Source organism: Podarcis raffonei, chromosome 5 (assembly GCF_027172205.1).
Source record: "Podarcis raffonei isolate rPodRaf1 chromosome 5, rPodRaf1.pri, whole genome shotgun sequence".
NCBI lineage: Eukaryota > Metazoa > Chordata > Lepidosauria > Squamata > Lacertidae > Podarcis > Podarcis raffonei.
Window position 1 is genome coordinate 79,844,708 of NC_070606.1, and position 13,818 is coordinate 79,858,525.

Consider the following 13,818-nt stretch of genomic DNA (forward strand, 5'->3'; position numbering starts at 1 on the left):
GGGATGATTTAAGCAAATTTCAGTTCTAGCTGGATTGCATTGAGGCAGTCCCAGATTACTGCCGATCAGGTTGGAGTTATCCAGGGCAGTTTGGCTGTTTGTGTGTGTGTTCCCCTCTGGCAACAGGCACATAGAGGCAAAGTGCAGGGCAGGGGTAAAGTAAAGGGACCCCTGACCATTAGGTCCAGTCGTGACCAACTCTGGGGTTGCAGCGCTCATCTCGCTTTATTGGCCGAGGGAGCCGGCGTCCAGCTTCCGGGTCATGTGGCCAGCATGACTAAGCCGCTTCTGGCGAACCAGAGCAGCGCATGGAAACGCCGTTTACCTTCCTGCCGGAGCGGTACCTATTTATCTACTTGCACACTGACGTGCTTTCGAACTGCTAGGTTGGCAGGAGCAGGGACTGAACAATGGGAGCTCACCCCGTCGCAGGGATTCGAACCGCCGACCTTCTGATTGGCAAGTCCTAGGCTCTGTGGTTTAACCCACAGCGGCAGGGCAGGGCTATTGAAAGCTTTATTGCAAACAGCACCATTCAGCTTTTTGCAAAGCCTGTCACCTACCTCCCTTTCTTCCCCTCCCCGCAATCTCTTGACACTTCCAAATTGCTCTGAGTGAGCTGACCCAACCGGGGGCAACCAGGGGCTGTCTCAACCTGATTCAGCCAGATCCATCTGAACTGACCTGGTTTGGTTTGTGATGTGGGCATCAGCCAAATCTGGTGCCACTACATATCATCTTTTAAAGTGATCCAAGTTCGGAATCACATCAATCAGCTGTAAAGTTCCCCTCTCTGTTCACAATCTTTTTCTCAGGGTAGAATGGAAGAAATTTCGTAACTCTGTAACTGAGTAGGTTCATTGTGTTAATCATGAAAGCTATTCCCCAGTGTAGGTACAAACCAATGAATCAATCTCTGCTTGGAAGTATGCTCCACTAATTCTCAACAAAGCGTGTAGTTGCAAGGCTACCAAGATCTATAGAAAAACTTTACAAAAATGCAACTACATTTCATCCCTTTTGTATTAGTAATTCAAACGTTGTCTTGTTTTTCTTCCATAAAAACCCTCATTTTTATTTTTTATAATTTCCTTGGTGTCTGTTTCTTATGTCAGCTGCCCGAATCATCGAAAACATGGATGCTACTTCAGAGCCTTGCAAAGACTTTTACCAGTATGCCTGTGGAGGATGGTTAAAGAAGAACATCATTCCAGAGACGAGTTCCCGTTATAGTAACTTTGACATTTTGAGAGATGAACTCGAAGTTGTTTTGAAAGGTCAGTGGGATATAAATTTGTGAACGAAACATTTGGAACCATTCGGTCTTCTCTTCTCTTCCACTCCTCCAAACTTTGTGTCAGGAGGTCATGTGTTTTATAGAAGTTCTTCCATACTCCAGACTGCCTAAAATCACCCTAGTCTGTTTTCCTGTTGTGTGGATGCAAGCTTAGGAATTGTTCTGTTGTGTCTGGCAAAAGCAAACAGTGACCATTTCAGACTCGGGTGAATTTCGGTCCTAGTCTGAAGGAAGAGCACAGCATTGCATTCTGACTCTTTGAACAGCTGAATCCACTGTCCTCGTGACCCTGAAAGAGTGGGCAGCTGTCCTAGGTGTGAGAAGTAGGTGGGGTTTTTTTCAGGGCAACTCAGCCGGGAACGATGCTAAATTTACTGGCAGCAAATGTTGGCCCACCTTATATCCTGCATTTAGGTACAGTAATCTAGGCATTTTCTAAACATAAGCATATGACAACTCTATCAAGATATGTATCTTTTCAAAACATAAAAAAGGAGGAAAGTAAATTCTGGCTTGGAAGCAAACACTGTATTGGTTTGTGTCTCAAACTTCTCTTAGAACAGTGCTTTCCCATTTTTTTCCAGGCCACCACCTGCCTAGATCCATAAACTCAACTCCAGTACCTGCTATTGAAAGTATTGTTCAGAATGCTGAACATGCATGCAATGTAATCAATAAAGGGAAAAGTCTCTTAAGATTTGTAGGAAGGAAGCTTCCATTATATACAGTTTCTGAAACAGGCATCACGTTCATAGTTAGTTGCATATGTTGAAAGAAGCCGCTAAAGACCAAAACAACTGTTGCAGAGAAGAAGAGAGCTCAAGAAGGAGACTCTAGCAAGTTACTTTGTATGTTACGCAGTGTAATTTGACCTTGTAGCACACTGGCGGTGTTTGTAAATGTTTTATAGGCGCATAAATATGATGTTTCTAGTGCATCTGGTTACATGCATATTTTTTTTTAAAAAAAAAGAAGAGCGGCCTGCATTCCAAATTAGATAAAATAGTTCTAGGAACACTTTCAGTGTTACTTATAGCTGTGACATCCAGTGAGGCTGAGAAGAGAGGCGAGATAAGAATGAGAAGTGGACCTTAGAACATTTGCAAACTTAAGAGGCTTCAAATTGTGCTCTTTGGTCGAAGTTGTCTGTTATTGTTACTGAAGCTGCAGTGTGAACCAATGCCTGCAGAACGGAACTGAAATATACTCAGAGTTGAGTGTGGATTTCATGCTCTTTATTCAGCTCATAGTAGTGAGGAATGGAAGTTCCCCCAAAACGTCTGCTTTATATACATTATTTACACAATGGGCCACGTGATTGGCTAATTCCGGGATTCTCTTGTAGGCCAATCAGGTTACAGATTCATTTCCACCTGGAGCTGGATTGGGTGGCTCCTGCAGACCAATCAGACTGCTGCATTCTGGATCCTATTGTTCTAGGACCAATCAGACTGCTGCATTTTGGATCCTATTCAACTCAGTACATAACAGGAACAATTTAAATTACATTATATCAGGAGCGGGGAACCTTTTGAAGCCCAAGGGCCACATTGTCTTCTCGGCAGCCTCCCAGGGGCCACATGCCAGCAGTGAGCAGGGCTAGAGACAAAAGTGATCAGAACAACACATGGGAATTTGGCCTTGGACTGTAGGATAGTTTCTGTGCACACCCCACTTTATCCTCTGCCCCAGCAAAACACGATGCATGGTCGAAATTCCAAGATACATTTCAACCAGGCAAAGACACCTAGGAGGGTGCAGAGCAAGGCAGCTGAGGAGTATAGCTGGGGAGAGTATGTGTGGCAGAGGAAGGGGTGTGGGGGGCAGTCATGAGGACACATGGAGACACCTGGGGAGGCTGCATTTGGCCTCTGGGCCTGAGTGTTCTCCAATTTTAATTTACAACATTTGATTCCCCCTTCTTTTCAGACGTCCTCGACAAGGCAAAGAGTGATGATATAGAAGCTGTCAAGAAAGCAAAAACGCTCTACAGGTCTTGTGTAAACGAAAGTAAGTTCCTTTGCAACTTGCCACATGGGAGAGACGCAGGCCTTCCAAGGGCCCCTGTTTCCCAGGGGCAGCCCTGCAGAGCAAGGTTTTTAGATAATGTTTTGTTATGTTTTTATATATGTTGGAAGCCGCTCAGAGTGGCTGGGGTGTAAATAATAAAATTATTATGATGGAATAGGACATCCCTCTTTCCATCGAAGAAATGTTGGAGGGTATGGAGCTCTGTTCTGTGTTCTTGCAGCTCCCAGATAACACCACTCTATAGCAAAAAAATATTCCATTTGGCTCTGTGGCACCCCAGTAGGATCAATATAAAGACATGTTTATATTGATCCTACAGACCCTTCAGATGTGAAGGAAATAAGCAGCTATCCTATCTTTAAAAGACATCTGAAGGCAGCCCTGTTCGGGGAAGTTTTTAGTATTTAATGCTGTGTTGTTTTTAACACTCGATTGGGAGCCGCCCAGAGTGGCTGGGGAAACTCAGCCAGATGGGCAGGGTATAAATAATAAATTATTATTATTATTACTATGTATGAACTGTGAGGGGAGAGAGACTTTCTGTTCCTCATGAGGCAACGGCTTTTCCACCTGCCTCGCCTCAGACCATGGCTTTGAGAACAACAACAGCTACTGTGAAGAGAGGAGTTCTGGGATATTTTTTTTAAAAAGTTTTATAAGTTGTGCTTCTTTGTTTCTCAATTTGATCCTTTTACATGGTTTTGTGGTATTTTATGCATTGTGACTTGCTGTCACTTTTATTGATTATAGATTGGTAGTTCTTTATTGTGGTTGAACTGATTAATTATTATTCGCTGATGTTTAATTTTACTGTTTACTATTAAGTTCTGATGGATTGTTGAATGTTGCTTTGTTTGATATAAGCTGTTTATTGTATAGTTATTGCAACTTTTATATTGGATCAGATTGTTACTATTAATGTTTGATGTTTTATTATGTTTTTATGTCTTGGAAGCACCCCAGAGTGGCTTGGGAAACCCAGCCATTATTATTATTATTATTATTATTATTATTATTATTATTATTATGGTTGGTTGCATTTATACACCGGCTTTCTGCCAAGGCACCCAAGGAACGCTAGAATTTAAAATATTATCAGGAACAAGTGGTGCAAAGTTTGATCAGACCGACTTCAGGAGCTGATGAAAATAGAGGTGTCCCTGCAGTCCTGTGGCTGTTGATGGTCCCTGGGTTTTTCCATACAATATGATCAGTGCAGTACAGTAGAACCTATTTTAAACTAATATTAACAAAAGGACTGGCTTATCTTATTCTCTCCATGCTTCTTTATTTTATTTTATTTATTTATATACTTTAATTTCCACATATTTTATTATTCAAAAAAGCAAAAAAAAAAACTTAAAAAACCCATTCCTATAGAATATTATGATATGTAAATATATTGATTGCAAATTTCAATATATCCTAGCAATATTTAGGGGGTATTTGAAAAGACCAATAGAAATTCTTAAAATAGCTCTGGCATCTCACTGTTTTGTTGTGGGTTTCAATCACATACCAGCAAATTCTGGTTGTACATTTGAAGCCCTTGCACAGCAAACCCACTTTCCCCACAGGTCAAACTTATTGAGAAAAAAAGAAACTGATAGGAAAGTGGAATACAGCTTGCTTTGATGCAACACCATCTAACCTCCATGCAAACAAACCAGAATGAATGCTCACTAAATAGCCAACTTTGTCTAATTTCCCTGCAAACAATTTCCCTGCAAACATTTTCTGGGCACTGCAGTTTGTTCAGGAATGCTGGGAATTGTAACTCTGAGATGGGTAAACTACAGTACCCATAATTCTATGCAGGAAAGTGTGTGCTTTCAATATGCTTTAAAGGTATAGTGTGTACACAGCCTTAGTTGATGGGTTTCTCATGCAAGTAGCTAGCAGGATCTCTTAGGAGGGTCCTGCCAACACCTGAAAATGCATTCTTGTAGGAATCCACTCAAAACATGTGGAAACAAGCCACAATAGAAAAGAAGGGACCGCAACAACTTAGCAGATATATCCATCCAGAATGAGAGGAGAGGAAACAGTAGGGGATAAATTCATATGGAAATTAACATAAGACTTAAGTATTAAATGGGTTTAGAATGTATACAATTGAAAGGAAGTGCTAAAAAACACCATATATTCTGTCATATTTTAACTGCTAGATATCATTTCCCTTTTTGCTTACCAATTTCCTCACCCCAGCCCCAAGAACTTTGGTCTCAAATAAATTTTGCCAGGGGATAGAAGGCCTCCAAAGAAGAAGTGTGTGTGTGTGTGTGTGTGTGTGTGTGTGTGTGTGTGTATTTAGGCTTATTTCCATATGTCAGTGTCATGTGCTTTTAAGACAAGTAACTCATGGAAGTTTTTCCCTCCACCCACAAGCCGCTATTGATAGCAGAGGAGGCAAACCACTCATTGACATCTTGCCAACTTTTTCTGATTGGCCTGTGGCATCAGACTCCTGGGACGTCGATTATGGTAGGACTGTTCTTCTCCAGCTCCATTTTCAAATACTGCATATTCATGAGGGGTAGGGTTGCATGTGTCAAAATGCTGAGTGTGAGCGTGTTTTTGCTGTTTTAGGTGCTTCATGGAATGCAGAGAAGTCTATCGCAGAATTAAACTCTAAGTATGGAAAGAAGGTCATCATTAGCCTGTTTGTTGGTACAGATGATAAAAACTCCACGCAACATGTAATCCATGTGAGTTGTTCATGCTTAGAAAGGCCTTGCAGCTTCACACAACCACAAGGAGGTGTGAGTTCAGCAGTGGCCATCTATCCTTCACCTACAGACAGTTGTGTGGCAGTCACAGAAGGAGTGCCATGCATATATACAACTAGATCATGCTCTGGGAGCACATAGGCATAGCCAACATCTTTCTCTGCAGATGTTGACTCCAGCTCCCATCAGCCCCAGTCAGTGTGGCCTGTGATCAGAAATGATGGAAATTGTAGTCCACTGTGGAGTGCACTGTGTTAGCTACACTTAGTATTTTTGTTCATTTTTCTTGTTTAGCCATATTTTATTATTAAGGGAAACCTGTTTCAATCAATCATTTCATTTCAGGTTTCACGTAATGTCAGACTCCCATTTTCCCTGCAATGTACGGAATATGCTTAGTCAGGCTAAGTCAAGATGACATGAACTTCTCTGAGATTGCTGTTCAAATTCTGTAACAGCAACACCAATACTCTTACACTGTAAGAGTTGACTTTTAGGTGAACAGAATGTGTGTTGCCTAAAATGTGTTTGTTGTTGGGGGGCATATAAATACAAGAAAGGTGTGTGGGTCAATGCCACCTCCTCTGTATTTCCTTTCCCCCATGTTTTAGGATGGGGATATGGAACCTGTGGTCCACCATGTGCCGTTGGACTCCATCAACCCAACCCCAGCCAGCATGGCCAATGGTTAGAGATGGTATCTGTAGTTCCACAACATCTGGAGTACCACAGGCTCCACATCTCAGGTTTAGGTTCTATATTGCCTCCTTCCCCGCTCCCAGTGGTAGTCCACAAAAGAGTGTGCCATGGAAGCACACACCTTGGGGCTGACAATCACAGCCCTATGGAGACTTGGGACGCATGTCTTGGGACCCTACATGATGCTGCCTCCTATCATTGATGATGTCTCAAAACATAGCCCAAGGTGGCCATGAACAGAGGTGGCTGATAGGGAGAAGAAGGGCATCACCTCACATCCGGCCTCCCATCAACTGCATCACATTGCTTACTTGGCAGGAGACAGTCAAGGAGCAGGGAGGTCAGTGCAGGGCTGGTGCTATGCTTGCACCAGGATGACTCTTCCCTTGCACATTTGCCCTTGCACAACAACTCATCCCTACCCCTCCCAGTAAGCACAGCAATATATTTGATGGGATGACAGGTTTGTGACACCAGTGCTTCCCAGCAGCCATCTCTGTGGGAGAAGTAGGTGCCGTGGTCCCCAAACTTTTATCTGCCCATGGATTGCCATTCTTTCTGCAGCCTGTGAACATCTTTTAAAATTGGTTTTATAGATCGATCAGCCTGGACTTGGACTCCCTTCCCGCGATTACTATGACTGCGCTGGAGTATACAAAGAGGTATGCTGGGACAAGGATCTCCTACAGCTCTCTCTTGAAAAGAGAGGCTCCAAAAACTGCTCGCTTCCTAACTAATTCCGAAGCCTCACTGAGGCTAATATGCCTGTAGTGTCCTAGTTTCTTTATATCTTAATTCCTTCTGCATTTAAAATGAAATTGTCCCACCACATCTTGAAATTCTTTACGTTCATATTGTCACATCAAGTTATGCCCTTTTGACACCTGGCACAGGAAATTCAATTCATTCACATGGGCCCCATTGTGCAGGAACCTACCCTGCATATAGATGAGAAGTGAGCCTGCATATGAGCCAGCACCCAGTGTGGTGGAATTGGTTGCGCTGACCTAAATCTGCCTCTCTTCTGCTAGTCAGTGTAGATAATGCTGAGCTAGATTGGCCAATGGTCTGACTCAACAGAAGGCAGCTTCCTATGCTCACTTTGAGAGTAGAATCTTTGATAAGAAGCAGAACATCCATCACAGGCACTGCTAGCCCAAGTCATTCTGATGCCTGAGTCCAAGGGCAAGATAGCACCCTTTAATTTCACATGTAGAATCCAACTGGACCCACAGTTCAGTTGTACTTCAGCACTGGTGATGGGATAGCACCTCCCATCCCATCATTCTGCCTCATGGTGGGGCCGGCTCCAATCACAGAACTTCCTACAGATACCTGAAGAAGATACACTGGTTATTTGACTACACAGGAATCATTGTTCCTGTAATGAGTATATGATATCAGCTCATCCGCTTGATGCCGCAGTCTAGAAACCACAGTTTCAGAAACTCTAATTAAGTAAGCTGCTTAGGAAATCTGCAATTTATGCAGTAGGTTTTAAGTACACATTAGGAAATATGTAATTATGCTCATAAGGAAGGACTGGTACAGCATTGTGACTGGTCTTAATTAGAGACATATAACCATTTGCCAGTTGGGTTTGTTATTATTGTTAACATTATTTTGACATGGATTGTTGTGAGTCCCTCCCACCCACACCCTGAGCTAACTATTCATTTTCCTTTTCAATAATAGTAATTTAACAAAGCTGTGACTGTTTAAAAAGATAATGCACAAGGGCAAATAAAACAGGGTGCATGTAAAAGAAATTATTGTTCAGGGAAAGGGTAAAATAAAGTAGAATGGCACAGAACACTGAGAGTCAAACCAGATGTCATGTTAATCCTGCCATGGGAAGTCGGACTTCCCATTCACTCAGATGGGAGTTTTTTCTCTCCTGCAAATTGAATGCACAAGAGGCCTGATTCGACTCAGGATCACAGTAGGGGACAAACGGCTAAAGTCCCTTAGGCCAGGATCCTGATCCATATTGTGCCCCCTTTCACTGGCTATTTCTACAAGAAAAATCCTGGACTTAAGAACAAATGTCATGATTAGCATCACATCTAGTTCAGTCCTCAATGCAGACTTGTGGAGACAGCAGCATCCCTAAAGCACATTCTCTCCTCCCCATTGTATGTAAGTTCACTTACCCACAAATGGGACATCACCAGATTGTGCATCTCCCCATCCTGTTTAATTAAATGAATGTAAACTGCTGGTGGTTAATTTGGGCACATTGTGTTCTTGCGCCTTTAGTCTCATACTTGTCTTTCAATGGTAGAATCACAGAACCTTAGAGTTGGAATGAACTGCAAGAATCATCTAGTCCAACCCCCTGCAATGCAGAAATCTCAGCTAAAGCATCCATGAGAGATGACCATCCAGCTGCTGCTTAAAAACCTCCAAGGAAGGAGAGTCCACCACATCTCGTGGGAGTCTGTTCCACTGCTGAAAAGCTCTTACGATCAGAAAGCTTTTTCCAAATGTTTAGTCGGGCTCTCATTTCTTGTAACATGATCTGCACTGAGCTAGGTTGGATAGATTGTTATTTTTTATGCTTGTTTTTCATATTTTGCAGAGCACTTAAAAAAAAAGCTGGAGAGAAAAAAATGTGGTGGGGTGTTTTGTTTTGTTTTTTGCACAACAGCTGCCACTGTTGCAGACAAAGGGAGGGGAAACCATATCATGGAATTCAACACAATTCATGGGAAATGTGGAGAATCCAATACAGGCATGCTGGTTTGGGTGGCAGCCCCATGCCAAGTTTATTTCTGCCCTAAGCTGCAAGAAAAAGACAATGCCTACATCACACAAGTATCAACTTGACTGTTCTGCATAACATCCAACATGCATTTGCAAAAGTGTTTTTTTTCTTTCCCTTCCTCCCAACCTCCCCTTCCCCTTCACAGGCATGTTCAGCCTATGTTGAGTTTATGATTTCCGTAGCAAAGCTGATCCGCCAGGAAAGAGGTCTTACGATCGACGAGAACCAAATTTCCACAGAAATGAACAAAGTTATGGATCTGGAGAAGGAGATTGCAAATGTAAATAAGCTCTTCTGTTTTCATGCACACAATTAACGGTTTTCATGCACAATTAACTGTTTTCATGCACACAAAATGTTTAGTGTGGGGATCTTAAGCTGTTCTTTGTTCTTGGAGGGTCACCCAACCCACTGGAACTGATTTTCAAGGAGAAGGCGAGAATGGTCAAAATACCCTCCCCACCTTTTTTGCTAGTGGAGCTGATGAAAAGCCCTTCTTTAATGGAAGGACACAATTAGATTCAGCCCTTTTCCTTCTCCTTCTACAAACGGATACCATCAGTGGTGCACACTATGGATCTAATGGTCTTATGTGGGGTTGGGTGGCTCCTTCTTTAGATGATAACATGTATTGGTTCACTCATTTCAAACTGAAAACCCAATTCTGCTGATTCTGTTGCATGGGCATTTTGACTTCTGTCCCAAAGTCATGCCTTGATGACACCTCTGCGTTGGGTGTGAAACACAGAAAAGTCAAATACAACATTCCTAGAGTGGACATGTTTAGACATGAAGAGGGATGTTTGTCCAGCCAGTAGATAAACTTCCTGTTTCCTCCTGTGCTGGGACAAACTTCCTCTACATGTGACCGGAGATGGGCGTGACCTCACTTGTGCAGGTAACAAAAGCACAGGACTGGCCACCACATCTCTCTCTTCTCCATTTTACTTTAATCAAAGAAGCATCAGCCTGAGATGCTTCCGGCCAAGAGAGGACAAAGGAACTATCTCCCTATGGGATAGACTCCAAGTGTATATATTTTGTAACTTAAGTCTGACTTCTGGGATCCATCTGAGTACAGAACGTGTGAGTAAACTCTTTTATACTTTTATATAAGACTGTGTTGTGTCTATTCCTTTTAGGAGGGAATAAAGGGGAATTACCAGGAAACTTATTTTAGAGGCTTAAGCAAGCCTGGCAAAACATTATCTGCTGTGTAAGTTTAAAAAATGGAGGGTGTTACTCTGCTAAATTGTAGAACTTGTTAACACAAGTTGGGAAGGATATAATTAAACAATATATCCTACCCTGCCTCCCTGAACATTCCCACTCAGAAGAAGAAGAAGAAGAAGAAGAAGAAGAAGAAGAAGAAGAAGAAGAAGAATTGTATACTTGCTTTAGTAGACTGAAGATGCTCACAGCTACCACATGGGTTGGGAGGGCAGAACAGGTGGCTAAGTGGGGGAGAAGATAATTTCCTTGCTGCGATTGTCTCTCTGGGCTCCTGGAGACAGCATCCTCCTATGTTCTCAGGGATGTAGCTTACAACTGAGAGCCTAGTTAAACAGATCAAGGGGGAAAGAGGCAGATAACTTTTCAGGATATCTATTTTTCAACAACATCATTTGACTGATAGAATTAGCTAGCTATGTGATTTCTGATTTCTGCCATATTTTAACAAGACAGCTTAAGCACCTTCAGTTATATAACTTTAGAGACCTTGGTGCCTATTTGTTTGATGCTTCTCTTTGTCTCCGTCTTCCTCAAAGAATCTCCTCTGCCTCCTGCTAATTTGTTTTTCTAGGCTACAACCAAAGCTGATGACAGAAACGACCCTCTCCTGCTGTACAATAAAATGACACTCGCCAATGTCCAGAAGAACTTCACTTTTGAAGTTAATAACCAGGTAAAAGATCAATAACAGTTTTTTTCACCTTCAGTGACTGGCTGTAATCAATGCAGTAGTGTGACATGAACTCATCTTTTGAACTGAAAATGATGACCTAAATTTGTCAGCCTGTTGTATTCTGCCGTGAAAGCAAGAAAAAAAGACAACAAAGGTCCTGATCCAATGGTGTGCATGGGGTGCCCTTTGAAACAATTGATGATCGTGCTAAATAGTCACAAGTGGCTTGTCCAGCAAGGCGGGGCTGCAGTGCTGGTTTCCCAGCTGCAGCATGGCTGCTTCTTCCTAGAAATGAAGTGGTGCTGAGGTTAAGCCTGTGCAGAGCCAGTCCAGTGATTTCAATGGCACACTCATGCAGCCCCAACCTTGCCACAGCATCATATCTCTGGAAAGTGGGAGCAGGTTTCTTTACTGGAACTTATGGGATCTGTTAAAAGTAATAAGCATTATTTTAAAAAAATAAAATAAAACATACAAGCATCAAGCCAGATTAAGAATGGCTGAAGCCTTGGAACTATGCTAATTAATGAGGCTCTTTCGGCATGCATATCTTGCTGTGTAGATCAGGATCCACAGAAAATATATCAAGTGTTTCACGCTTGTTGACAGCTAGACAAAGTTTACTGGTAGGGATCAAAAATGGTTGAAGTCTAGCATATATTTATATTTTTAAACCACAGAGCCTAGGGCTTGCTGATCTGAAGGTCGGCGGTTCGAATACCCGCGACGGGGTGAGCTCCCGTTGCTCGGTCCCTGCTCCTGCCAACCTAGCAGTTCGAAAGCACGTCAAAGTGCAAATAGATAAATAGGTACCACTCCAGCGGGAAGATAAACGGCGTTTCCGTGCGCTGATCTGGTTCGCCAGAAGCAGCTTAGTCATGCTGGCCACGGAAGCTGTATGCTGGCTCGCTCGGCCAATAAAGCGAGATGAGCGCCACAACCCCAGAGTCGGCCACGACTGGACCTAATGGTCAAGGGTCCCTTTACCTTTACCTTTTTCCGTTTATCTAATATGCATTAAGGAAAGATGATTAATGTGGCACTATCTGTAAGTCCAAAGGCTGAGGTCCTTGGCCTTTGTGATCTATTTATAAGCCTGTCAGTTGATTAAGGGACTTTTGTGTCGGCAAACTTGCCTTTCAACCTATTAATGGTTTGGTTTGGTATGTGTTTATATGCAAGGGGAGGGAGAGACATTTAATCAAAAATAGAGAAAATATAAAACAAAACTAGTATTCATGGGTCTTGGGCATATTACAATACTACCTGCCGGTACAACTGTGTGGCCCCAACTTTGCTGCCACTCCATTCTGGCCACATCCAGGAAACCAACAGTGACTTTTGGGAAGGGAGGATGGCAAGCCAAGCAGATTCATCAGATCAGGTTTGGAACTAAAATGAATTCTTATCCCTCAAAAACATCAATATTCCACATCAGCAACAGTTAGCATCTAATAGCTGAATAGCAATCTGTATTTGGCAGTATACACAGCTATCATGTAGTAGTCAACATTGGACATGACATTTGCAATAATGTTCAGTAAATTTCATCACTTCTTTTACCATTTGGAGGGGAAATTGTAAACATGTTAACAGTCAAATATGATTTTTTTGTGCCAGATTCCAGTTCTCAAATTCAAATATCAAATCCTAAAAGAAAAAAAGAAATATAAAATTGCATCCAATGTTGATTTTTAAAAAAATAATAATAATTGGTTTGAATCAGGGTGCCAAAATCAACTATGGTTGGATCATGTCCAGCAAGTCCCTTTGATTATCAAGAGAGTTATCACAACATAAGGGCACTTAGGATTGTTTTACAGCTCATTAACCTTAATTGAAATGAATTCAGCTTAGTTTATTGCCTGTTGGCCAAGAGATTTCAAGACACGTTACTGGACAGAGGTTTGTTGTTATCTACCAAATGGGCTCCCCCCCCCCTTGTTATGTATGAGGAATTTACAGCAGCAGTCTGGCTGTGGAGAGCCAAAAGGCAACAGGCAAAAGCAAATGGCACTTTTCATAAATGATGAGGACAGTTTTAATGGGCCAGCACTGTTTCCTTTTAAAAATGGTTGCTTTTTCAAAATTTCAATTTTTATATAATATACTTCTGATTTTCACTAGATTCCTCACACCACCCCAATATATAATATTAGCTTGCTATTATAGTTGTGGCAAGTTATTTTTGCTTGTGAGCCATCCTAGGTGAGGTTGGCAAGATGTAAATCCAATATATAATTAAGGAATACAGAACACAACAGATATATGCATGTCTACTTAGAAAAAAAGTCTCAATGTGTTCAATGATACTTACTTCCAAATGAGCGTACAGTGGTACCTTGTACCTTACGCTTTTGTTCACATGTCATAAGTTGAACCTACTTAA

The 13,818-nt window shown here is 42.0% G+C and overlaps 1 protein-coding gene across 3 annotated transcripts in view; it reads left to right on the plus strand.

Annotated features, from left to right (window-relative positions):
- The window catches only part of MME (membrane metalloendopeptidase), a 67,587-nt gene that overhangs the window by 24,341 nt on the left and 29,428 nt on the right, over window positions 1–13,818 (plus strand). For all 3 annotated transcript variants that reach the window (XM_053390325.1, XM_053390323.1, XM_053390324.1), the window contains exons 4-10: window positions 1,116–1,277; window positions 3,227–3,307; window positions 5,717–5,812; window positions 5,918–6,036; window positions 7,353–7,418; window positions 9,669–9,803; window positions 11,328–11,429. In XM_053390325.1, the coding sequence (XP_053246300.1) occupies window positions 1,116–1,277; window positions 3,227–3,307; window positions 5,717–5,812; window positions 5,918–6,036; window positions 7,353–7,418; window positions 9,669–9,803; window positions 11,328–11,429 (761 nt within the window). The remainder of the gene's footprint in view (window positions 1–1,115; window positions 1,278–3,226; window positions 3,308–5,716; window positions 5,813–5,917; window positions 6,037–7,352; window positions 7,419–9,668; window positions 9,804–11,327; window positions 11,430–13,818) is intronic.